Source organism: Oncorhynchus mykiss, chromosome 26 (genome assembly GCF_013265735.2).
Source record: "Oncorhynchus mykiss isolate Arlee chromosome 26, USDA_OmykA_1.1, whole genome shotgun sequence".
Lineage (NCBI taxonomy): Eukaryota > Metazoa > Chordata > Actinopteri > Salmoniformes > Salmonidae > Oncorhynchus > Oncorhynchus mykiss.
In genome coordinates, this window is record NC_048590.1 from 31285887 (window position 1) to 31313119 (window position 27233).

Consider the following 27233-nt stretch of genomic DNA (forward strand, 5'->3'; position numbering starts at 1 on the left):
CAGAGGCTAAAGTATAACTTTAATGATGGACCTGAGGATGCAATGAAGACCATAATGTTGCAATAACATGGAGGCGCATGGTACATAACAGTCCAACATACTGAATTATACTCCACCTACTGTAGCATTGTAACTTGAGCCATAGCTTCACAAACACCATGAGGGAAAATGACATACTGTACGATAAAGAACATGTCTTCAGTTGTCTGAAAAACAATGCTAAAACTCACCAGGTTGTTCTCAGAGTCTGAGCTGGAGACAACTGTCCTCAGTGGATGCCTGATGGAACATTAAATCAGCAATCTGAAAACATTAGCATTCATGGCTTACCAGTCACATGATGGTATACAATAGTACAGATGTAGCCGTAAATTCAGGTGTGCATTGACGGAATAATTATTTGAAGCCGCTGTAGCATCGTCTATAATCCATGATGTGTGTTATAGTGGAGTCAGTCAGCAAGAGCACTCTGCTTCAGAGTCAATATTGGCTAGTGTGGCCTTTAACCCCAATCACCTTACGCCACATTAAATAATGCATTTAGGATTAAAATGAACCAAACAATCACCTGCAAATTATTATTTATTTTCAATATATAATTATAGGCCAGTTGAGTTGGGTATTGTGTGCAAACCTGAATTTTCATGAGCACCTCGTTTTGTGAATTTGCCAATTATTAAATATAGCACAAAATAAATCAAACAAGCTTATAGAATAGGTTTTCACTTGTACCATAACTCAAGAAAGGCTAAGAAATCCAGCAAGGTAAGGAGGAAGACTACAATGGTCAGTAACATCATAAGGGTCGTGTTCTGAAGCAATTACAGAAGATGGGAACATTTAATCCATCTCATGTTCCCAGGAATGCAGAGAGCAGCTTTCAAAAGGGAACCATTATACAACCATAGCATTATGAATCCTCATTTAGCCTGTCAGGTCAGTCATCATTTCAACATATCCAGGTCAATTACTTAATAAGCATATCCAGTAAACAAGTCATTAGCACATCCAGCTAATTATCATCCAGCAAATACCCAATTAGCACATCCTGCTGATATTCATTATATGCACACACAGTATATTGTCCAGTGAATCACCATTTGGTAAAAACACTGCTTTAGAAATTACACTGAATCAGCAACTTGATTCAGGGAGAGCGGGGATGTGTTTACGTAGGCATGTGGGGTGGGGTTTAAAAGCCATAAGATTTGCATTCATTGGCTGAGGGGAGCATCAGTGTCAGCTTTTGGGCCCCACCGGTTCCCGCTTCTCTGACTCGCTGTCCAGGATGGGGCTGAGGCCACGGACCCCTGCGTACGGCCGGTGGGAAACCCCATTCATGACCGAAAGGCCCCCACTGTCTATCGGGCAGATGTAGTCCGCCAAATTATCTGGGCTCCTCTTCCTCAGGTGACTGAAGTGGGTCAAACCAAGCTTCTTGGGCTGAAATAATACAGGAAGACAAGCGCTTAAGCTAGGGTCCTCTGTACACAATACGTATATTGAACAATAACTACTGTGGATTATTTCTAAAACTCTCAACAGCAGCATATTAGGCAGATTTCATTGCATGTACACAGTATTCACAGCACATTATATAGTAATCATGGGCCTTCTTCCATGGACACACAGCAGTCGTACCCGGACTTTGGCGGCGGTAGTGAGGGGTGCATGGCCGGTGGCGTTGGCATAATCCCGTTTGTCCAGAGTGGCCTGCATCCCCACCAGGGTGGTGAAGGCGGTGGCCAGGTGGCGGCGGAGCAGGGTCTTCTGAGGGGGGATGTTCAGCAGCATGGCCAGGGTCTCAGAGCTGAACCATGGTTCCAGAATCTAAAGTACAGGGGTAGAGGACAGGGCTGGAGCTCACTCAGGTAGGAACATTCTCCAGTCTTCTTCCAAAGTGTGTACCTGCAGATGACAGGGAGTGTGCAACTGCACACTTCAGAAAAGTTTGGGGAATTGGGACACGTGCATGGTTCTGAGGTGCAGTCCACTCACAATGAGACCTCCATGTACCCCACTGCCCCGTAGGTTGGGTGCATACTCAGCCAGGTCCACTGCCCGAAGCCACTCCATCACACGATGGTTGGACCATTGGATCACTTCTGAAGGAGAGGGGTTCCTCTGACCAGGGGAGAGAGAAATGAGAGTTCCTCCACTGAGCAGTAAAATCTTATTAAACCAATTTTAACTAATTTCTCATCCCTCATTCTAACTTTTCCTCTCGTCCATCTTGCCAACTTTTGCTTCTCCTCTCATTTCCCTCCTCAGGGTCCTAACCCTCTCACCTCCTCTCCAGGCCTGCGTCGGAGGCAGTGGGGGTTGAACGTGTTGACGTGGAGGACGTGGATAGCACACTTTATACTGAGGTGATGGAGCTGACTGGTCACCTTCAGGAAAAGCAGGTCATTCTGGGAAACAGTTTAGATACTGTAGTTCAGTAGGAAAGCTAGGGCATATTCACTGTAGTTCAGTAGGAAAGCTAGGGCATATTCACTGTAGTTCAGTAGGAAAGCTAGGGCATATTCACTGTAGTTCAGTAGGAAAGCTAGGGCATATTCACTGTAGTTCAGTAGGAAAGCTAGGGCATATTCACTGTAGTTCAGTAGGAAAGCTAGGGCATATTCACTGTAGTTCAGTAGGAAAGCTAGGGCATATTCACTGTAGTTCAGTAGGAAAGCTAGGGCATATTCACTGTAGTTCAGTAGGAAAGCTAGGGCATATTCACTGTATGGGAACACTTTTATACTAATTGTATATTAAATGGTGATGATATCACATGAGCACGTAAACAGGATTCACTTTCAAAAATCTCATTGTTTAGCTTTACCACGGTGAGATACTGGAGCATCCTGCCATCCACTCGCCCCTCATGGAACTGGTCCTTGTACTGAGGAAGGCCTATGTCATCCAACCATCCTGCATGTGACCAATCAGAGCTAACCATTTAACTTCCTTTTGAACAAGGAACATTTCCCAGCAAAATATCCTACAGACAATGCAGTTGACTCATTGTGCACCTCAAATACCACACTTCTGGCAACGTCTGAATATAGTAGATTTTAATAGTACGGTTTAAGTTGTAGACGACGTACGTGTAACCCAGATGTGGTCTAGCTCAGAGGACTTTTCCAGGGCTTTAGTACTGAACCCCCTTAGAGCCAGCTGTAGTTTCTTCCTGTGTAGCGGGTGTTTGATACCCATTTCCTGTGGACACAGAAACAATTACATTAAAATAAGGTTCAAAAACACATGCAAGGTTTTACTGTGGTTTCCCAAGGCCAATCAATGACTGTTTCTAACTTCAGAACATGAGTGACTGACTTGACCTACTTGCGACCCTGAGGCTGTCATAAATATGGGCACCATAGAAGCAACTATTTTGTATGTTTTTAAGTTCATCATGGTAGAAACCCTCTCGCCCTCAATGACCTTCTCAAAGTCCTGTGGCCTTGCGGACAGGAGCGTCTGTCCATTGTCGACCCACTGCCGGGTCAGGTTGACGTACTGGCCCAGACCATAGTCCTCCAGCCAACCACACACCTGCTCCCTGGTCCACTGGCTGAATGGTGTGTTCATATCCCTGATAGACAGAATGATAGAAACCATGAAGAATTTGTGAGAGCGAGAGAGAATACTAATGGAAAACCTTGTTTTGCATCTGTCTACATGTATTGTATTTGGCCAACTCAACATCTATACTATGAACAGTATACCCTATATTGAAACAGGTGCAGTAGCAAACATATGTTACTCATTTCAGTAAAGTAGGCATATGTCGCAAGTCAATACTGGAGACATTTTTTAATTCAAATTACATATTTTATCAAAAAGCTTTTTTTGCAGAAATGTATTCTGGAACATGTGAACTTTCATGTTCCTTTAAAAACAAACTTGTATGCCGTCTGTAAATGAAAATTGATTTTGTTAAATTATGAGCCTAGTTGGTTTAACCATGGAAAAACAGTAAAGGGGGATAACTAGTCAGTTGTACAACTGAAATCTGTTTTCTGCATTTAACCCAACCACTCTGAATGAGAGTTGCCTTAAATCAACATCAACGCATTCAGCGCATCGGGATTTTTAAATTGTCAGCTCGGGGATTCGATCCAGCAACCTTTTGGTTACTGGCCCAAAGTTCCTACCTGCAAGGCTACCTGCCGCTAGCCATGATTGGCAGAGATAATGGTTGGGCTGGACATGGCGAGAGAGGAGTTCGGATTGGTCTGCCATGTAGCATGCTTCTGTCTATAACATGAGCTGCTAAGTATGTTAAGATAATACTTTCTAAAGTGGCATTTAGTGAAAGATTTCACAAAGAACTGCAGTGTTGCTAAGGCTCTTCACTTTCTGGGAGGACAGTGTTTTGAAATCAGTGGAATGCCTGGTGGAAGCAGAGTATGATCGCTAAGGAGATGGAGAAAATGCAGGCTTTTGATTGCAAATGCCGTGGGAGTCAAAGAGAACACAGAAGGCTGTAGTATACATTTGTCTGGATTACATTGTCAAACTAAGGGCAACCATGGCATTTGTGACAAAGAGGGAGAAGCGTTTATACTGTACGAGAGTCTAGCTAGCTACATTTTCAGATATTATTATCTTCTAATTTTGTTAGAACATAATTTTTCATTGCACGTTAAAGTGTACTGTTAACGCTAGCTGGCTGGCTAATATTACGTGTATGATCTGTGCAATAATGTTATTTGTATCTCAGAGCTATTTACATTGCTAGTTATAGACTAATGTTAGCTAGCTAGCTAACATTGAACCTAGCTAGTTTGTTAGCTTTAACTACCTGTAGAGTCATGCTGAGTATTAATATTATGAGTTGGGATTATGGTTCATTGTTTACAGAGCTACCTGTCTAAACGAAAGACTGCAAGTAACCGTTTCACTGTACCGTTTATACCTTCTAACAAGCTAGAAAACTAAGCAAAAACATTTAGAAAGTTGCATTTAGTTGCCTGGTTTGCTAGATTGATATATTAAATGCACAGATTTATTGGTGTTAAAATGCACCAGTTATGCTGTTGTTACCTAATGTAAAAAAAACATTTCAAACGTTGCTACATAAGACCAAATTGAGGCAGTCGGTCACATCTTGGGCACCCTTTATTTGGATAGTCTGGAATTGTTATCTGTAGATGCTCTACATATGGGCATACTATCAACAAGCCATCTGTTGATAAGCAACTGTTTGATACTGTAAGGTTAATAATAAGGTTTAGGGTAGGGGTTAAGGTTAGTAGAAATCTGTAGATGCTCTAAATTAAGTGTTACTACATTTTTTTTTCATTCCAATAATCTACTGGGGAATTATGTGGTGTCAAGGAGTCATCCCCCAAACGCAGTCTTACCGAACAGAGCTGCCAGACTCAGGGGTCCGGGTCAATCTTGGCCCCGCTGTGGCACGCAGCCCCCCTCTCCTAAACTGGTTTGGTTCCAGGTCCTCCCCCTGCAGACCCCCTGACTGGGTCCGCCTGATCCTGGAAGAGAGGACAGTATTTGATTTCATAGACATACTGTAGATAATATACATGACTTGGGTGTCATTCACATCTCAAAGCTTGCCATTTTAGGTGAGGTACATATGCCTAATTTACTAATATATATATATATTTTTTTTTTTAAATATACCCACTCACTTTCCCCAGAGTTTTCTGATACTGTTATTGTTCTTCAGGTGCTCTGGAGAGCCAATAGTCTGTTGACCTGACTCCGCCCCTGATGACTGGGGTGAAAGGTCAGAGGATGAGGTGTCGTCCATTTTCTCTGTCTTTCCTGTAAGAAGGGGGGAAAGAACAAAAATATTATTTATTTTCTAGTTGTTTCAATCGGACGTTTACATCTGTGCGAAGGTTCTGGTTTAGTTTTCATTAGAGTTGCTTTTGAAAATGAAAGAAATCAACTTTTTCAAAAAAGTAATTTCTTTCCAGGCCCGCAACACAAATAGCTGATGTTATCTTTGTGCAAGTAAGTTTCATACAGGCGGGGAACCTTCAGTCTTAATGATTGAATTCTGTTTATTGCCAATAGCCTGTGGAGAGATGACTAGCACAAACATGTTAATTAACTCATAGCTAGTGTCATGGACACTCTTACGTGTACATATCCCTGAAAGATAAGACACATGAATGTATTGGAAATTCCAAGTTGTATGCAGTCAACTTACACAGCACTGACACACACACTTACCCCACCAGACATGCCACCAGGGGTCTTTTCACAGTCCCCAGGTCCAGAACAAATTCAAGGAAACATACAGTATTATACAGAGCCATGAGTGCATGACTCCCTTCAATCTTATATAGTGCAAGTGAACAGCAAACCTGGTTTTAAAAAATAACAAGTAAAGCAACACCTCACAGCACAATGTCTCTCCCCCATATGACCATCTTGTGTCTATGTACTGACATGTATGTGTAACTGATTGATGATCACGCACACACTTAAAAGCGTTAACATGTTTTATGTTAACATGTTTTTGTTTTTATGTAAATTGTAAAGTATTTTGTTGAATGTCTTTTTAGTTATGTGTGTCAGACCCCAGTAAGACTCACTGATGGGCCCACTAGGGGATTGGTAGCGCTTTGCTTTCTCATGTTTGTATTGGAGGCCTTTGGCTCAAACCGACCACCCAACAGGAGTGAGCGCACATAGAAAGGCGCTCCAGCTGCTGGGCCTGTGCCCGTTTATGTGCACAGCACAAAATCCCACCACCGCATCAATATGGCACCATTTACAGCTGGGAGGCCAAAATAGATTCATTTTGTGGGAGGATCATACACTCATGGGCTTGATTTTTGCCACTCCAAAGCCCAGGGTGGAGTTGGGGTGAGTGTGGTCCATGAGAGAGGGTGGGGTTGTGTGGACCTTGATCATTTAGAAAGAGAAGGTGGAATTGAGGTAAGCGACCTTTGCTCCGGCTGGGACCTCTCCATTATTAGCTTTGATCACAGTGCCACTAGCCACTGATCAGAGACCTGTGTATGTGCCCTGTCTCAAAGGGAGGACCAGGGCTTGGTCTGATCTACCAGGGGCTTTGTGCTCTGTGGTGTAGAAGGGGCCAGAACTAAGCACATCTGTTTTCTCAGAGCAGGTCTGTCCACTATATAAACAAGACACAGGGAAACCTACAGTATATTCTGAAGTGAAGGTGTCTGAAGCACCTATGGAGGGGGGGGGGGGGGGGGGGTAGTGCTTCTTCAGACTTACTTGAGTCTCCGTCTTCACTCCCCTCTAGAGACCTCTGGCTCGGTGTCTCACTGCACTCTCCATTATGCTCTGGTAGGGAGGACTTCACCGGCAAGGTCTGGCACCTGTTATCTACAGGCCCATTCTGGAGAACAAACAGATAAATGAAACAATTAGACCAATACAATGTTTCATTTTACTTCAAATTCATAGATTTTTTTCTGTAAAATTCTGATTGACAAGACAAAACAATGTGGTCAGAAGTGTGACCCAAACACAAAGGGAACAGTAATGGTTAGATATGAAAGTGAAGAGTTTTGTTCACAGTTATAATACCGCAGTAGACACTTCAGCCTCTACAGGAATCACCACTACATGCTAGAGATAGGAAAGGTGAAGAACAGTCATTAGATGACAAGGAGTCAGTGCTGTGATACAGATTGGGGAGAAAAGTAATGCCCTTTCTAGTCAGATTTTTCTACTCTGGTCAGTAAATGTTAACAGATGAAAATGTCTCCACTACCTTCGGTGAAGATCCATTCTGTAGGTTGTCCATACTGCTTGATAAAAGTCGGGGATGCGTCCTGATAAAAACACATTATCATCTGATCATTCCCAGTGAAAAATCTTGATTAGTGCAGTCAATTATGTCCTTGTGTGCAGTCCCTTGTGTGCAGTCCCTTGTGTGCAGTCCCTTGTGTGCAGTCCCTTGTGTGCAGTCCCTTGTGTGCAGTCCCGTAAAAGGTGTTCCATTCCCCAGAGTCTCACCAGAGTTCTCTCCCCTTCTGGGTTGGCAGGTGGGACAAACCGCTGAAGGACATCTGGACCAGAGGAGAGATGGAGATAAGGACAGGGAACGAGGAATATGACTGTAGCACCACAGCCTCTAGTTCAAGAGAAGACTTGTGGGAAAATGAGACTTCAGAACCACATTGGGCAGGATCAATCATGTTTTAATCCAAAGGCACTTTCAACCTTCATATTATGCTGATACTGAAAACTGGAGTAATTGTCAGTGTATGCTTGGGGCTGAGAGAACAATGTGTTCCCCCATCTGAACATTCCCCTTCCTCTGACCCACCTCAGTCTTTGTGTTCTCAGGTAGTGCACTGGGAGGAACTGTCCTCATCACCACTCCATGCTCCTCTTCTTCGCTGCTGCTCGACATAGTCCTCTCATTGGATACTGAGAGGATAGTGGGTGGAGCTATCAAAAGAAAGTGTCATTGCTTTATACCATCATGAGTAATGGAAATGTTCTGCTTTATTATACATTTGAATGTAAGGAATGTTTTACCCTTTCAATAAAAAATAAAAATCAATAACTAGAGTATGGTAGTGAAGGTTGTTACCTTGTCTTGGGGTCACAACATCTCTGAACTGTCTGCACTGGACTAAGAGCAGTGTGAGCTCCTCAATACGCCGGTCCTGTAACAGGGAGATGAATCCATACAGTACCTTTCAAAAAGTATTCTGAGTATTTCTTCTCAATTTGTACTAGAAAGTGGTATTAAAATTGAATTGTCAATCTACACAAAATGCCAAAGTGGGACAAAAAAAAAGAAGTAATAACTCAAATATTCAGCTCCAAGAGTCAAAACATGTTAGAAACACCTTTGGCATCAATTACAGCCATGAGTCTTCTTGGGTAAGTCTAAGAGCTTTGCACAGCTGGATTGTGCAATATTTGCCTATTCTTTTTTAATAACTATCGTCACTTCCTGTTTAACATGAAACGAGGAAGAGCTCGGTTGTGTTTTGATATGTTTCTTAGTAGATAGCTAACTTTTTAGTTTGGATCCCGCGACACAGTTGGCATCAGTTGCTGGGACTGCTAGTCTCTGTCCAGTGATCTTGCCAACTAAGGCCAGGTCTGAGGAGCAATTTACCTAGCGGGGTTGAGGGGTTGAGGTGCAGACCGCAAAGCGTTTAGCCATTGTGGCTGGGACCGCAGATCGTCCCGAGTTTGTGGCCGTTTAGATCCCTGCTGTTAGGTTCAATCGTCCCTGTGCCCTGCCCTGTCTGGATCTGCAAAGAGAAACAGCGTAACCTGTGTTGCTAGCTACCATGACAAAGTTCTACAAGCAGTTGTTACAAGAAAATAGCTTTGTGTTTTGTCAAAATACAGGTGGATTCAAGTAACTGAAGAACAGTTTGCAGTTCTCCCAGTCACTACGATGAGTAGAAACAGAATGGTAAGATGAAAGTCATTGAGAGAGAGGAAGGGTCGGGACAAGTCTCTGAATGTCCTTGAGTGGCCCAGCCGGAGCTCGGACTTGAAACCAATCGAACATCTCTGGAGACTTGAAAATAGCTGTGCATTGATGCTCCCCATACAATCTGAGATTGAGAGGATCTGCAGTGAATAAATGGGAGAAAAGCCCCAAATACAGTTGTGCCAAGCATATATCGTCATACCCAAGAAGACTCAAAGCAATGCTTTTGCTTTGTCATTATGGGGTATTGTGTGTAGATTGGCGAGGTTAAAAACAATTTAAGCATTTTTAGAATAAGGCTGTAACGTAACAATTTGGAAAAAGAGTCTGTATACTTTCCAAATGCACTGTATATTCAGTCATATCCCTGTAATGCTCAGAGAAGAGCTTAAGTCAAATGTTATTGAAGTGTTGTGGTTGCAGGTTCACTTGGCAAATCTAAAAAACTTTTCATTTTGGGTGTTGCTATAGCCCACCAAGTGCTAACAGTCAGTATCTAAATGTGTGAAAAGCATGAAAGTAGACTGTTTACATCACACTTTCATGGGGTCCTGAATACTGACAGATTCATCAAGCCGTCTGCTCAAGAGGAAGCTTCACTGTAACCAGTGTTTTTAATCTGGTTCAAGTTATTAATCAACAACACCAGAGGAACAAGATCCACATGTATCGATCACATTGTTAAATACTGTAGAACTTTATTGTAAAGCTGTGTCCGTACCCATTGGATGCAGTGATCACACTGTCGCTATAGTCAGGAAAGACAACTTTTCAAAGCCTATCCTAAAATCGTGTATAAGAGATCATACAAAATATTTTACGTGGATGTTACATATGTTTGTCTGATGTGATTAATGAAAGGCGCATCCAAACGCTGCCCTTGATGAATTTATGAAATTGCTTCTTCCAATTATTGATAAACATTCACCTGTTAAGAAAACAGACTGTTAGAACTGTTAAGGCTCCATGGATTGACGAGGAACTTAAACTGTATGATTGAAAGAGATAGGGCAAAAGGAGTGGCCAATAAGTCGTCTACGCAGCTGACTGGCTGACGTACTGCAAATTGTGACTAAACTCAAAAAGAAACTGCATTATGAAGCCAAGATCAATTATATAAATGGAAAAACTCAGATGGCTTATTCAAAGCCATTTAGTGTTGGCAATTATTTTATTGACATTATTGGCAAAGTGGGCAAACTTTGGCAGGAAATGCCAAACAGTGAGCCATCGTATTCATGTATAAAACTTTTTTTTTGTTATTAATTTTGTAAAGTTTGTGGGAGAGGTGGAAAAATTGTTACCAATCAATGACAAACCTCCTGGCATTGACAACTTCGATGGAATGCTACTGAGGACTCTAGCCACTTCAACGCGGTCAGGTCAACTGTGCCTAGAGGAAAGTCTTTGTCCTCAGGCTTGGAGGGAAGCCAAAGTACCCTGCTCAAAAAAATAAAGGGGACACTAAAAGAACACATCCTAGATCTAAATGAAATTCTTATTAAATACTTTTCTTTACATAGTTGAATGTACTGACAACAAAATCACAAAAATGATCAATGTAAATCAAATTTATCAACCCATGGAGGTCTGGATTTGGAGTCACACTCAAAATTAAAGTGGAAAACCACACCACAGGCTGATCCAACTCTGATCTAATGTCCTTAAAACAAGTCAAAATGAGGCTCAGTGTGTGGCCTCCACGTGCCTGAATGACCTCCCTACAATGCCTGGGCATGCTCCTGATGAGGTGGCGGATGGTCTCCTGAGGGATCTCCTCCCAGACCTGGACTAAAGCATCCACCAACTCCTGGACAGTCTGTGGATGGAGCGAGACATGTCCCAGATGTGCTCAATTGGATTCAGGTCTGGGGAACGGGCGGGCCAGTCCATAGCATCAATACCTTCCTCTTTCAGGAACTGCTGATACACTCCAGCCACAAGGGGTCTATCATTGTCTTGCATTAGGAGGAACCCAGGGCCAACTGCACCAGCTTATGGTCTCACAAGGGGTCTGAGGATCTCATCTCGGTACCTAATGGCAGTCAGGCTACCTCTGGCGAGCACATGGAGGGCTGTGCAGCCCCCCAAAGAAATGCCACCCCACACCATGACTGACCCACCACCAAACCGGTCATGTTGGAGGATGTTGCAGGCAGCAGAACGTTCTCTACGGCGTCTCCAGACTGTCACATGCGCTCAGTGTGAACCTGCTTTCATCTGTGAAGAGCACAGGGCACCAGTGGCGAATTTGCCAATCTTGGTGTTCTCTGGCAAATGCCAAAACGTCCTGCAGTGTTGGGCTGTAAGTATAACCCCCACCTGTGGACGTCAGGCCCTCATACCACCTGCTGGAGGTCATTTTGCAGGGCTCTGGCAGTGCTCCTCCTGCTCCTCCTTGCACAAAGGCGGAGGTAGCAGTCCTGCTGCTGGGTTGTTGCCCTCCTACGGCCTCCTCCACGTCTCCTGATGTACTGGCCTGTCTCCTGGCAGCACCTCCATGCTCTGGACACAGCAAACCTTCTTGCCACAGCTCGCTGCACTACCTGAGCCACTTGTGGGTTGTAGACTCAGTCTCATGCTACGACTAGAGTGAAAGCACCACCAGCATTCAAACGTGACCAAAACATCAGCCAGAAAGCATAAGAACTGAGAAGTGGTCTGAGGTCACCACCTGCAGAACCACTCCTTTATTGGGCGTGTCTTGCTAATTGCCTATAATTTCCACCTGTTGTCTATTCTCTTTGCACAACAGCATGTGAAATTTATTGTCAATCAGTGTTGCTTCCTAAGTGGACAGTTTGATTTCACAGAAGTGTGATTGACTTGGAGTTAAAACACAGTGTAAGTGTTCCCTTTATTTTTTTGAGCAGTGTATTTCCGCTACCCAAGAGTGGTAAAGCAGCCTTTACTAGTCCTAATAGCACACCTACAAGCTTGCTGCCAGCTCTTGGTTGGAGGAAAAAATAAAAAAGTTGACCAAATACAATGCTATTTCTCTAAACAAAGGAAGTCTTAACATGCTTATAGAGAAGGGCAAGCAACGTACTGGCAAATTACTGATGATTAGTTGAAAGAAATTGATAAGAATATTGTGGGAACTGTACTGTTCAGTACAGCCTTTGATATCATTGACCATAACCAGTTGAGAAATTAGGATTTTTCAATCTCAGCTCTGAATCCATGACATGGCAAACTAATTGAACTCAGAAAAGCTACCATTAAAAACTGTACTACAGGGCAGATCTCTAGGCACGCCACTCTTTTTACCAATGAACTGCCACTACACCAAGTGTCCATGTATGCTTATGATTCAACCATATATGCATCAGAAATCACAGCTAATGAAGTTAATGAGCCCTTTAACAGAGTTGGTCTGTTTTGAAAAGGGTGTCCGGTAATAAACTGGTCCTGAACATCTAGAACTAAGCACATTGTATTTGGTACAAATCCTTCCCTAAGTTCTAGACCTCAGCTGAATCTGGTAATGAATGGTGTGGCTGTTGAACACATTGAGACTAGATTACTTGGCATTAGATCGTAAACAGTCATGATCAAAACAAAGATTCAATGGTTTTAAAGATGGGGTGGAGGTCAATCCATAATAAAGAGATGCTCTGCTTTTTGACACCACTCCAAAAAGCAAGTTTCACAGGCTCCAGTTGTCTTATCTGGATTATTGTCCAGGCGTGTGGTCAAGTGCTGCAAGGAAAGACCTATTTAAGCTGCATCTGGCCTGGAAGAGTGGTACATCTTGCATGTCATTGTAATTAGAGGGCTGATATAAATACGATGTATGCCAGTCTCTCTTGGCTAAGAGTTCTCACCTTTAACTAGCCAAGTCAGTTACGAACCAATTCATATTTACGATAACGGCCTACGCCAGCTGACGCTGGGCCAATTGTGCACCACCCTACGGGACTCCCAATCACGGCCGGATGTTGAGGAAAGACCGACTACATCACTTATTAAAAAAAAAAAAAAAAGTAGTTTTAAAATCCCAAATTGTTTGCAGAGTCAACTTACACAGCTCTGACACGTCACTAGGGGTCTTTTCACAGTCCGTAAACACAGAACAAATTAAAGAAAACATAAAATATTACATAGAGCTGTTAATGCATGGAACTCCAGCAAAGCTAGTTTATAAAAAATATATATATATTTTTTTAAATCAGGTTAATCAACTCATTGCACAACAACTCTCCCATATTGGACCTAGATAGTTTGTGTTGATATGTCGGCTACGTGAGTTAAAACAGTTTTGTACTTGAGCTGTTCGTGTCCATTAATAATGTTCTGTATTATGTAATCTTCCATGTGGACCACAGGAAGAGTAGCTGCTGATTTTGCAACAGCTAACCTAATAAAATACATTCAAACATTGATCCCCAACATCTTGAGAGAGGTTCATGGCTAGACAGCAATTTGAGGCTTCCCTGAAAAACTCCAGTATTTGCCCATGTCAAGCATACCCATACCATGATTCAGTCACCACTATGATTGAAAATGAGGCAGTTACACAGTGATGTGTTAAGCGCAAATCTAAGGCTTTACATTTAGCCCAAAAGGAGTACGTGTGTTTTTGCAGTAGTACTGTAGTGCCTTGTTGCATGCAGTCTGTACATTTGTATTCTTGTCACTGTCGTTTAGACAATTGTGGCGTCACCACAACGTTGTTGATACAGCCTTAGTTCTCCCAGCACAGCCATTGAACTCCGTAGCCATTTAAAAAAAATGGCCTCATGGTAATAGTCGCTGAGAAGTGTCATTCCTGTCCTGCAGCTCAGTAGGACTCTGATGTGTCTGGGTGGTTTAATAATCAACCAGATCATGCTGAAAATACTTTCATTGTCAGATTGGTTGTTACCCATCACTGCCCTTTGAGGCTTTTTGTTCTTGAAATTCAACACTTGATTGTGGGACCTTAAATGTGTGTATGGGGGACAGAAAGCATTAGGGGTTGACTGGATTTTTGAATGACTATTTCAGTGCGAGTCCAGGTAATTTGTGATATGTTAAGCCATATTTTACCCCTGAACTAATTTAGGTTTAGCTAAACAAAAGGGGATGAATACTTATGCAAGTCTGTTATGTTTATGCTAATGTGTTTTTTTACTCTAGATTGTTTTTAGTGGGATTAAAATGATGTCAACAAACACAGAAATAATCCAAAGGGTCTGAATACTTTAGCAAGGCACTGTAATTGGCTTTCCCCATATGCTTTTAACATAAGAGTTGAGAAATGTTGTGTGACATGGGCACAGCTGGAAATCAGTAGTGGTAACGGAGTGCGTGCATGTGTGTTGAAGTGGTGCCAGTGCCCCTGGCCTGGTCTAGTTTCTCTTAATGGACCAAACTCCAAAATTAGGTCTGGCATATCCAAGACTCATTAATTGTGGCTTTGCCTAAAACGGATGGCTGCGGAGAGAGCGAGAACGCATGAGGCCTATTTGTTCAAAGACTCCACCCGTGGGTGCAACTAAGAGTACAAAAGCTCTGTGCTGTAAACTGCGGTGCTATGGATGTGTGGTTACGTACGCCATCAGCCTTCCAGCAGCTCCTGCCATTCAAACAGTGATGGTCGTGCTATGTATGCCTACATTGCTTAATGTATACAACGGCACCCAACTGTATACACTGTACAAAGCAATGGAATCAGTCAGTTCAATGTTTTATTTTGTGACGTATAGCAAATGATCTCACTACTGGACCAAGAGAGACAAACATGCATTAGTAGTAACCTTTGACAGACACCTACTCACCTTTTCATCATTAGCAACCAGCAGCGTCTCCATCCCAGTCTTTAACATTTGGAGCTCCTGGTCTGTAGAAAGGAGTCATAGTGTAGTTGCCATCATGTACCTTATGTATGCAGTACCATAATATGACAATGTATTTGCAATCTTTCTTTTTCTACCCCATTTATGCATATAGTTTTGTAAAATCGATGGAGCAGAGCTTTTCTCAGATGGAAAACATCTCTCCTAGCCAGGGAAAAAGCAACAATATGAGCTAGGGGTCCATACAATAAAGCAGAAATTAAGTAGAGAAAGTTGACAGGCAGCAATAGGCAATGGAAAAGATTTCTGAAAATGAAACTTACTCACTTAACCATACTTCTAGTAGCAAGAGCATGATGACATATCAAGGTTGTTACTGGACACCAGTTGGCTGACATTCACAGATCAAGAGTCCCTTCCCAGTGGAAATTCTGTATTCTGATCAAGGGATTCAATAATCTACTCAGCTGAAGAACATGAGCTCATTAAAATGTTACCAGACCGAGGAAGCCAAGATCCATTCCTGGGTTTGATTTTCTTGGAGCCCCACAACAGGGTATGAACGAGTGAATTCATGTAAGGGACAAGATGTTGAAGCAGTGTTTTAAAGTTGTTAAAATAGTGTTAAGGCTTGTGCTTATTGTTGAGTCTTCTCCTGTACATATCCTCCAACAGTGAAAATGCAAGGTGAAGAGAGAACCATCGTTAGCACCACTCGCAGCATGTTATTGATCCATGACCGACAAAAACCTATTGGCTAGTCACCAACAAAGGACATACAACCCCTTCATTACAGAATAACAAACCCTGAATACAGTTTTGAAGTGCTTACCTCTCTCGGAGGTCTCAGAGGACAGTGGTCTGGCCAGGAGCTGTGCGTGCAGGCTGTCTATCTTTGCATTCTTACTGAGCAGGAGCTGCTGGAGGTCTGATATCTGTGCCTGTGTGAGATAGGGGAACAGGGTAAGATCAGGAGCATGCATAAGCTAAAAACACTCAGAAAGACAATCTAAGTCAACACTCATAACAAAAACCTCCACATAAAACTGTTGGAGACTAAGTTTATTGGTGGCGTAAACTGTTTAGCAGACGTAATAGTAGGTGCAGAAAAATGCACCTGAAGCAGGTAGTTACATGATTTGGCTTGTTCATCTTTCCAGAGCAGGCTATATGTTTTACATAGGGCACACTGATGTTCAGAGTAACGCAACATGACCATGTATAACAAAAAGATACATTTTAGGAAGGCTGAGCTACACTAGCAGTGATTCAAGTTAAAATGCATAGTGTGAGCGAAAAGCAGATGGGACAGATGAAGCGAGTGAAAGTTTAAGAAAAAAATAGTGCAATGAAGTTCAAGAAAAGGAGAAATTGAGGGGTAGAGAGAGCCAGCGAGGTATGGCAATGGTGTGTTAACCAAGGTATTGTAATACCGCCAAGAGACAAGGACCTAACCACCATTTAAATCCATTTCTACGAAGAAAATGGTCTGCAGATTTGTTCAGAAAATAGCCTTTTGTGAATGACTTGTCTGTAAGACTCATCTAACTGGGAAGAAAAGCAGATTGGACATAGTTTAGGAAAGCAGTAGATAGCAGAGGAATCTGGGCACTACTAGTACAGTCTAGACAGAACAGGAGATGAGGTAGGCTAACATGTTTAACCTTTGTTGCTTTGAGTCTCCTCTCATACTGGGACTTCTGGTCTTCAAGATGGTCTACTTTCTCCTTGAGAAGTCTGAGCTCTTGAAGTATGACCTGGGGACATTGATAAAAGGATTTACAAATTGTACATGTCATTGTCACAAATGTACATCAACAGATAATGGATTGCTTAAATAGTCTGGAGACTATCAATTAGTCCATGAGTTCTATCTGCCAACTACTCAAAACACTACAGTGAAATGCCTCTTAAACGATGCAGTACAGTGCATGCAGCAACCCCCTTATCTACACAAGTCATGGGATAGCATTGGGTTTCATGAACTACACAAGGTGTGGTGAGGGGTTCCTTAGTGCAAGCATAGAGCTAAGTGTCAGAGCCTTGGGATCATTCCATACACAGTGATGGGACGACTACATGCTTAGGGTCAAAGGTCATGCAGACATTCTCTGCCTACACTCTCGCTTCCACAGCAGCACTGCTCCTCAGAAGTACTGGAGCTATTCTCCACGCCTGGGAATGGGATCACGTCAGGAGGCTCCTCCAGCCCACTGGCATGTACCTCCTCTGGGCTACCCTCACAGGCGAGCCCCTGGTCTGGGTTTTGGGCCTCCGTGAACCCAATGTCACTGGCCTCCTGTGGGCTACTGTCAGCCTGGCCTGTTTTCTCCCAGATCCTGCAATTGATCTCCTCCTGAAACTTACACATCTGCTCCTGCAGCTCACTAATCAAGTTCACAACACTCTGACAAAGGGAAGAGAGAAATAAGGAAAATAAAACCCCGAAAAGAATGAAAAAGGCGTGGTGTTCCTCAACAATATACTACCTACATTTTCTACACCCATTTAGTTAATAAAGTAACAGATGGAATGTTTAAAGCCATGCAGTGATTTGGGTTGATGCGTCTGAGTGAGCCACAATGAGAAACAAAGGGCTGCGAGATCTAAACAACCTCTGGGCCTGTGAAATAGTCTTGTCTAAATATGCTTTTGACCTACTGGAGTGTGAACAGGTACCTAATCTCACACGTGTGTGTGCGCGATACTGCCACACGAAAGGAACAGTCTAGCCCATTAGAGCAGGGCATGTTATCATACTTAGAGTGTAACAACCATAGAGCTATACCTGGACTGTGGAAGTATCACATGGTGTCCAGTATAGAGGATATGACATATATGGAGACCTGTCCACAGCTATATATAACCATGAGCTTAGGGACTCCGCTCCACAGCAGTGAGGCTTCCAAAATGAGAGTCAGTGTGCGTGCGCATATTCACACACATACTCTACGCTTGAATGGTCACACATGGCACATCAGAGGAATGTTCAAAACAGAGGTCTCATTCTCTCCAGTCAGCTTTCATAGGGAAGGCAGTGTGTACATGACCAGAGCATAAAGACTATCGCAACACATGTCCTTATATTACTAAGTGTACTGAATATCTTCTGCATTACAAACCACAGGTATGGATCATTTCCTGTCTAAAGTGTTATGCTACCCGGTCTTGAAAGGGGTGGGGTTTCCTCATTTGGAAACCACCTGCCTCTGCAGTTCATATAATAGGCCAGTCATGATTTCATAAACATCAGGACTTTAGACTAAAACGTTAAACTAAAAACTGAAACCTGTCACCGAATTAAAGCCTACTCACCCTCAGGTTTACCCAGTCAACCACCATGGCTTCACATAGTACTGGATGTGCTCTGGGGCACAAAGGCTCTTTGACAAGCCATGTTTTTACAGTAACTACATAACTATCCGGTTTTGCAGTAGTTCTGAGGAAAAATGTTAGACCTTACCTTCATGTGATGGGTGTAGGTAACCCAACATACCATATGGGCTCAAGCAAACATACATTTCAGGTTGAACTAAAAACACAGAGCCATGACTCCATGGAGAGTAGTTTCATACCTAGGTAGTCCAGGAAGAGGGTGGAGTACATTTTACTGTCTTTAGCATGTTTGTCAAAGTCAGCAGCATTGTTATATCTCCCAAAACATGACCAGGACGTGTACATGCACTCCTATCATTTCCTGGCAAAGCTCACTTCACTAAATATAAGTATCACAAGTGATGTGAAACAAACCCCCTCAGGGAAGCTTAATTATTTCACTACTCTATAGATGTTTAAAAAATTAAATATAAAAAACTAAAATCAGTCTTGCTACAGTACAGTCTGTCTCAGGGACTCAAATCTAACCGCCTCAGTCATACATAAAAGTTTAGGATTACACTCGTCACCCCTCGTGTGTCTGTGTCCTTACCTCTGCTTTATGCTTCCTTGCTACTCCATGAATCTGTTTCTCCTCCATGTCCACCAGCTTCAGTTTCAGGTAGGACACCTCTCCCATCAGGTCCAACTTCTGACTCTCCAGTGACGTCCTGCTAAGGAGCTCCTGCCACAAGGGGAGACACTTGTCAACACCAATCATGCAAATGGAGAAAAAAAAAGTAGTACAACCACACCAAGTCCAAACAGAACTTTTACACTGGACACTAAAGAAGCTACCGTCCTAGCTCTGTTCAGTTCTCTCAAAGTCAGACACTGTCCACACGGCTAAATATACACAGCCTCTGGGCACTATTTTTACTGCCCCTCTCACAGACAGACACACAAGTGCAAATCATGCAGAGGAGAGCGTGAAGAGCCCACAGAACCCTGCACAGTTGCCATACAACAACAACTAGAAATACTGTAGAGGCTCAGCACTTACCTTCCTATTTAAATGAGGATTGCTATCAATCTAACATGATGCTGCTTAGGACCTTGCCTGGGCCACTAATTATCCCTCTTTATCAGAAAAACAGTCTGCTTTGAATGTCCCTATTTCACTCAACAGCTAACTAGGTTGATTTCAGGCAGGTGCAAAGTCTCAGAGGCTGCTCAATTCTGATATTTTTTTCACTAATTGGTATTTTGACCAATCAGAGCAGCTCTGAAACAGTGCTGATGTGAAAAGATCTGATGTGATTGGTCGAAAGACCAATTAGTGAAAAAAATATCAGAATTGGGCTGCCTGTGTAAACACAGCCTTACAAAGGTCCAAAGAAAATATCTGAAGCACTGAGGCAGTCCAACCATGGGCATTTAAAAATGTAGACATTTTAAAGAGAAAATGGTTTGTTTTCTAAGGTTTCTGGGAGAGTGCACATGGAAAATATTAGAGCTGTGTCACTAATAAGATATTTGCGGCTCAGGTCGAATGCCTCATAATGACCACGTCTCAAGGAAACAAACCCGGCCCTTCAGAACAACCCTGCTGTACAGAGTGAACCAGGGGTGTATTCATTATTAAAACTGTTTATCGTTTAACCTCTATGGGATTGATAGAGTCTGATAGTCTTCCCTGTGGGACGGTTGAGCTAATGTGATTAGCATGAGGTTGTAAGTAACAAAAAAAATCCCAGGACATAGACATATCTGATATGGGCAGAAAGCTTAAATTCTTGTTAATCTAACTGCACTGGCCAATTTACATTAGCTATTACAGTGAAATAATACCATGCTATTGTTTGAGGAGAGTGCACAATTATGAACTTGAAAATGTATTAATAAACCAATTAGGCACATTTGAGCAGTCTTCATACATAATTTTGAACAGATAAGCAATGGTTCATTAGATCAGTGTAAAACTTTTCACATACACTGCTACCATCTAGGGCCAAAATCAAAATTGTGCCTGGGCTAGAATAACAATGGCCTTTCTCTTGCATTTCAAAGATGATGGTGCAAAACAATTTTTAAAAACTCGTTTTTTTCTTTTACCAGATCTATATCTATTCTCCTACATTAATTTCACATTTCCACAAACTTCAAAGTATGGGTATCCTTGCTTCAGGTCCTGAGCTACAGGCAGTTAGATTTGGGTATGTCACTTTAGGTGAAAATTGTAAAAAAGGGTCGGAACCTTGAATGGAAACAAACGGAGCAAATCAAAAGTTTATTTTGGACAAATACTGGTAGGTCCCTCCCCATTTAATTTATTTTGCCTCTGTTTAATAGACTTTTTGCAACAGAATCAAAGTTTGCCATGGCTAGCAAATGAAATGCATTGTTGGCATTTAATGACAGTCTAACAAAGATGGCCTACTATACAGAATTTGTTCAGGGGAACTTTGGAGCAGTTGAAAGCCTCTCCCTGGAATGATGATATACTGTAGCAAAAATGCTTACTAGTATACAAAGTTTGTCCTACCTCAGTTTCCAGTTTGTATGGACTGATGATAGTCCTTTTCATGCATGTTGCTGTCATGAAGTTATCTTAGCTTAGCTGTAAAGAGGATCCTTGATTCTGACTGAGTTTCCATGTCTGCTCTGAGCTTGAACACTACTGCACCTCACAGGAGTGGGAGACATGGACACACCACCTCCACTGATGACAGATCTCTCTCTCTCTCTCTCTCTCTCTCTCTCTCTCTCTCTCTCTCTCTCTCTCTCTCTCTCTCTCTCTCTCTCTCTCTCTCTCTCTCTCTCTCTCTCTCTCTCTCTCTCTCACACACACACACACACACACACACACACACACACACACACACACACACACACCGGGGGGTTAGGGGTGTGACCGACTACGCTCCCGGTCCTGTGCACACATGCCCAGACAGACCAGCCCTAGAGCAGAGCACCACGACCAAACCTACCAGAGCAGACGGCCGCTGCACTCCAAGAATCAGTCCTGGATGGGAACAGACCACACTAAATATTTGGGTTGTCAGAGACTTTGGAGCCCGGCTAACTGGAATCCCAGGGAGGAATTTCCTCCTGGAAGCTGGCCTCTCTACGACACAGTCTACCATGAGACTCAGCATGTCTAGACAGTCTGCTAGGAGACAGAGCATGTCTAAATCTAGTCTGCTAGTGGACTGAATATAAGACTATTGTATGAGGAGTATTTGTGCCATGGGTGTGTGCTAGTCTTAAAATACAAAGTAGTAGATGGAAGCTTTGGATGTCCCCTGCTCACACATGCATCATTTTAAAGCATTCTAGTCATACATAAAGCAAATGTCATCATGTCAGTCTAAGGGAGAAGGCATTAAAGTTGTGCTGCTGTGATGCAGACTTTCAGATCCCAATTTGAATAGAAACGGGAAGATACGGAAGTGAACCTGATAACCACACAAATCGAGGAAGTTGATATCATGCTGAAGCCAGTCTAAACTGAGACTGTAAATAAGGTTGGTGTTCAAAGGTTTGTATGAATGGAAGAGGACCAGAGTGTGAGGTCTTACCTGCTGCAGCATCTATTCTGTAGAGTTGAGCTTGTGTTGGTGTTCCTCCAGAGAACTTTCCAGATCACTGATCTTTACTCCCTGAGCTTCCACCTGGTCCGTCAGAACGCTCACCTGTGTGTGTGTGTGTGTGTGTGTGTGTGTGTGTGTGTGTGTGTGTGTGTGTGTGTGTGTGTGTGTGTGTGTGTGTGTGTGGAATGGAGTAGAAACTCAGTCACACCAGTAGACAGCAATACTTCAACATTTCTGACCCCTTCTTTCAATGTTGTCAACCCTCTTGTCCTCTGCTCATCCTTCATTCCCACACTCTCTTTCTCCCTCCCTGGCTGCATCCTTTACTCCTCCAGACCTGGGAAGTTATCTAACCCCACCATCCATATGCACTTTCTCAAAGTCATTAAAATCACCTCTCTTTGCCTGCCATCCATTTTACAACATATCAGCTCCTTAATTGATGAAACTTAACAGTGCAAATATTTCCAAAGCTGAATGAAGGACTCTTTGTCCTTCAGGAGTTTTTCTCAGTTCAGCCCATCAAGCCAGCTCTGCACTACTCATGATGTAGATAAAGCTGTTGAGAAAACAAACTAGTGAAATAGCCAATCAGTTACAAAAGGCAGGGCTCAACCAGCCAATCAGATGGAGTTTAGTGGAGGAATGTGGTAGTGTGTACATGAGACCTATACACAACAACAAGACATCACATCTGCCAACAAACAGAGGTGTGTTGTAGCCAGCAAGTCTGGACCTGACTGCAGAAAAACCCTTAATCAACAGCCTTGAGAATTAGTCTACACACACACACTTAAGAAGTACTGCCCTTGTACCTAACCCTTGTTGACAACAAAACAACACAGCAATTAAGGCCAACCACTGGATTAGCACCCCCCCTCTCATATATTTACGTATATATATATATATATATATATATATATATTTATCCCTCTCTTTCTCTCTACATCTCTCTCTCTGTATCTTTCTCTGCCACCCTATCTTTCTATCTCCTTCCCTCTTTTTCTCTCTTCCTCTCCCTCCCTTCTTATGACTGATACATGATAGAGATACTACTGTTTATATTTTATAGAGGGCACCAAGGGGCCAATGCGGTGTAATGTATCCTCTTGTATTGCAGTAGGCTCAAATTCAACTCTCTCCGTCTCTCTCTCTCTCTTCCTCCCTCTCTTATGACTGAATACATAAGGGGGGCAATGCAGTGTAATGTATCCTCATGTATATCAGTAGGCTCATATTCAACTCAGGGGATTCAACTTCAGCTGAATTTAAATAATTTCTGTAGGTGAAGGATATATCCATTAACACAACTCTTATTTTTTTATCCTTTATTTTACCAGGTAAGTTGACTGAGGACACGTTCTCATTTGCAGCAACGATCTGGGGAATAGTTACAGGGGAGAGGAGGGGGATGAATGAGCCAATTGTAAACTGGGGATTATTAGGTGACCATGATGGTTTGAGGGCCAGATTGGGAGTTTAGCCAGGACACCGGGGTTAACACCCCCACTCTTACAATAAATGCCATGGGCTCTTTAATGACCCCAGAGAGTCAGGACACCCGTTTAACGTCCCATCCGAAAGACGGCACCCTACACAGGGCAGTGTTATTGGGATATTTTTTTTAGACCAGAGGAAAGAGTGCCTCTTACTGGCCCTCCAACACCACTTCCAGCAGCATCAGGTCTCCCATCCAGGGACTGACCAGGACCAACCCTGCTTAGCTTCAGAAGCAAGCCAGCAGTGGTATGCAGAGTGGTATGCTGCTGGATATATGCTAATGTGCAGCGAAACACACTATTCTCTCCCATACAAATGCAAAACATACACATGCATGCACTGTTTATGCCATAAGGTAATCTTACCTGGAGGACAAGGAACTCTTTGTCTCCCTCTAAGCGTGTCAACCGTTCTTGGTTAGTCTCACCGTTCACAGGGGACCGCTGGTTTACCTACAGAGGAGTGGTCAGTTACTGGTCAATTTGTGGTCAGTACAAATACAACTGTGAAGTGAGAGGAGTTACCCACAGTGTCAGCTCTACCTTGAACCAGGGCTCTCTGAAATGAAAGCTCAGACTCTGGAGAGAACAACAAGAACACACACACACACACACACACACAGCACTGGTATTACATTTTAAATAACCTATTGTGGCCGTGAGTGTGGAATTCTGTAAGAGGTTTATGCTTCTTAAGCTTTCATCAAATGATGTTGAACCTTTTAGTATTCTAATAATTTGATATAAGTGCGCAAGACCTCGGGCCTTCCTAAATAATGGCTTAGCCATTCATATAAAGAATGAAACAAAATTAGAGCAAATTGCTGAGAAATACAAACTTTTTTAAACCACAACCATTGTAAGTTTGTGGCGCAGTGACCGTGAGGACTATGTAAGAATAGACTATGTAAGAATACTCTTCAGATCTAACTGTTTTAGATTCAGAATCCACAGCATATGGCTGGAGTTTAACTTTCTTTACGAGTCATAGGAAAAAGAAGACAAAGTATGCATATAGCCATATATCTTTTGAACAATAGAATATGCAAATACATTCTCTCTTCAGCTATTTCAAGTGCTGCAAATAACACATTTTTTCCCAACATAAACATTCTGTAAACAAGTCCAAATAAGCAAGTCAGTTTGGTAAAAGAGAGAGAAAGAGACTTCGTATATAATCATCTATCAGGCCATTTTGTGTCCAAGTTAACACCGTAACAACGAGGTCCAGATGGTATGAGCCAGCAAAGAGTTAATCACATCTCCCTAATGACAACAAGATGGTGAAGGAGAATTCAGGAATGGGCTGATCGTAACTTCATCTAGTCTAGTCCTATCAGGTCTATTTCAGGTGCTTCCTGTACTGTACCTCCCAGAGGAAGGACAAAGTCTGAAGTGAAAACACATGTTGCCCATCCATTCATCTATTCTCCTCAGGTACTATGACCTCTTGACCTGTCTGGTGTTTATCTTTCACACATTCCAGAATGCACTTCTCCCGACACGTTTCCTGCCCCTAATTGGTGATTGGTCACTGGGACCTTGATTGCTGATTGGCCCGCAGGGACCGTGAAACAGGTTAAGCCTGGTGCACAAGCTCACCATACCAGATCTGGTTCCCATTTAGTGACTCGTTTAAATATTTTCCTCCTATCCTAGATAACATCCATTCAGCCACAGACTCAGATTAGCCTACACATTCTTCACTGAAATTCAGTAAAAGTTCCTCAACAGATGGATTGACAGATTAGCCATATAGCTATTTGAACCATACGGAAATGACATTTTCCTGTTATCGTACCATGTATGAATCGTCTGCAGAGTTATGGATATATGGATATAGTTCCCTTATGGAAAAGCACCTTTAGTCAATCTGTTTTCTCTGTGAGAGCTTCCCATGCCTGGAACCCACTGTCATCAGACACGCATAACTGCACCACCTATCCCACCTTCACAAAAAAACTAAGAAATGGTTAAAGGCCAATCTGACTTGTGAACATAATCCCCAGCTGTGTATTGCTGCTTTCCATGTTGTCTGTAGCATGTGAGGTGTGGAAACACTTGCTTTTATGCATTTTGTTTTGTTGCTTTTAGTGCTATTGTTCCATGTTGCTCTGCATGTGCTCACTGCTCATTGTTTGTCTGTATTGTAATTGTTTTAAGAACCTGCCCAGGGACTGCGGTTGAAAACTTTTACTGAATCGTTGATTAATGTGCACTGTCCCTGTAAAAATACAAATGAACTAAACTTATATTAGTAAAATATCATATTGTTCCTGTTCAGTAAAGAAACACAGGGAGAGTTGGGTCCTTTGTGGATCAGTTGGTAGATGCCAGGTTTGGATTCCGATGGGGGACCAGTACGACCAAGATAATAAACAAGGTATGAAAATGTATGCTCTCACTACTGTAAGTAGATACGAACGTCTGCTTAATGACTCAAATGTTCATGTCAATGAGAGTTCAAAGTGTTTTCCAGAAAGCTGGTTACCATGTTTTATTGAATGCTACCTGTTGCTCTTCAACAATTCCCAAGCTTTTCCCTATACCGGCCTTTTCTGTGAAGGTGTAGAAATTACAGACAACAGAACAGGTGAGTACTATGCTGCCCTACCAAGCAAAAAGGCAGTAACTGCTCATTTGGTAAAAAATTAGTTAATGTAATTTATTGCTACATTAAATACATGCTTAATCATGTGGACAAGTATCCTGCCTCTATTGTATTGTGTTATGGAGAAAATGGGGGTCGTGTTAGTAGTAAATGCATAAAGTTACTGTGAAACCAAGGTAAATAAAAGCCATTTTTCTCAGTTTCACGCTATTAGCATTTACTGCCTTTTTGCTTTTTAGAACAGCATGACGCACAACTTTCCAGCTTACGGTCAAAACAGGTGAGTCTGTACTATCAATGTTGCCAACTGTGTTACAATGAGCAACTCCACAATACACGTCTTTCTCCATGTGCATCACCAGTATGCAAGGAATTTCACTGTCTGTTTACAATAAGAAAAAACATTCCTCTATACAGATGTATAAGCAAGGTAAATGCATGAAAGTGAAACCTCATAAAGTCTCTTACCTTTTTCAGCCAGGCAAAATGCTTATAAAAATCGATGTTATACTCCATTCTGTTGGCCCATTGTAGCTTTGACTATTTCCTTCCTTAAACTCTACACTGCAACTTATCCCGGCAAGGCGGTGAGGCTCCACACACACAGAGAGAGAGAGACAGAGGCAGAGGCAGAGGCAGAGACAGAGACAGAGACAGAGACAGAGAGAGAGAGAGAGAGAGAGAGAGAGAGAGAGAGAGAGAGAGAGAGAGAGATAGAAAAGAGAGTGATTAATAAAGTAGGAATCAGAAAGAAAGATACTATATCACTGTTAATCTCCCTGAAACCTTCTATCTTCTTCTTCCCCTCCTTCACTCTCTCTTGCTGCAGAGAGACTGTAGTGGGGAACCTATGGTGTGCTGTGTCTGGTTCGGACCCTGGCTGTGTGGTTTGGAGCCCAGACAGAGGTAGGCTGAGAAGTGGCTAGTCTCTAATATCAGACTGCAGCTCTACGACTCAAGACTACGCCAGCTGGCTCCTCTCCCTCCCTTTCTTCTCCCTTTTCTCCTCCCCTCTCTCTCTCTTAT

At 42.6% G+C, this 27233-nt stretch overlaps 1 protein-coding gene across 8 annotated transcripts; it reads right to left on the reverse strand.

Annotated features, from left to right (window-relative positions):
• Positions 1–27233, reverse strand: LOC110506624 (liprin-beta-2). Of its 8 annotated transcripts, XM_036963565.1 has the most exons (22): positions 26676–27233; positions 23963–24049; positions 22086–22199; positions 19118–19249; positions 17309–17596; positions 16854–16946; positions 16022–16130; positions 15172–15233; positions 8546–8621; positions 8276–8400; positions 7963–8015; positions 7718–7778; positions 7216–7339; positions 5646–5781; positions 5358–5486; positions 3433–3583; positions 3096–3207; positions 2831–2919; positions 2289–2411; positions 1999–2124; positions 1642–1830; positions 1–1443 (listed from the first exon to the last, which is right to left on the reverse strand). In XM_036963565.1, the coding sequence occupies exons 3-22, from the start codon at positions 22095–22097 to the stop codon at positions 1240–1242; spliced, it is 2394 nt and encodes a 797-aa protein (XP_036819460.1). In that variant the 5' UTR covers positions 22098–22199; positions 23963–24049; positions 26676–27233; the 3' UTR covers positions 1–1239. The 8 variants fall into 8 exon arrangements, with proteins under 8 accessions (XP_036819460.1, XP_036819464.1, XP_036819459.1 ...); XM_036963569.1 differs by lacking the exon at positions 17309–17596 and having other exon boundaries at positions 26676–27229; XM_036963564.1 differs by lacking the exons at positions 22086–22199; positions 23963–24049; positions 26676–27233 and adding an exon at positions 21050–21181.

What these genes read in the sequence shown, in the direction of transcription:
- LOC110506624 (XM_036963564.1), bottom strand. Translation starts at nt 21,106, where the DNA reads ATGACAGCAACATGCATGAAAAGGACTATCATCAGTCCATACAAACTG. An exon ending in CATACAAACTGGAAACTGAG is followed by an intron (nt 19,250 to 21,049) that starts GTAGGACAAACT and finishes CCCTTGTGGCAG; the next exon opens with GAGCTCCTTAGCAGGACGTC. An exon ending in ATCAGAAAACTCTGGGGAAA is followed by an intron (nt 5,487 to 5,645) that starts GTGAGTGGGTAT and finishes CCTCTCTTCCAG; the next exon opens with GATCAGGCGGACCCAGTCAG.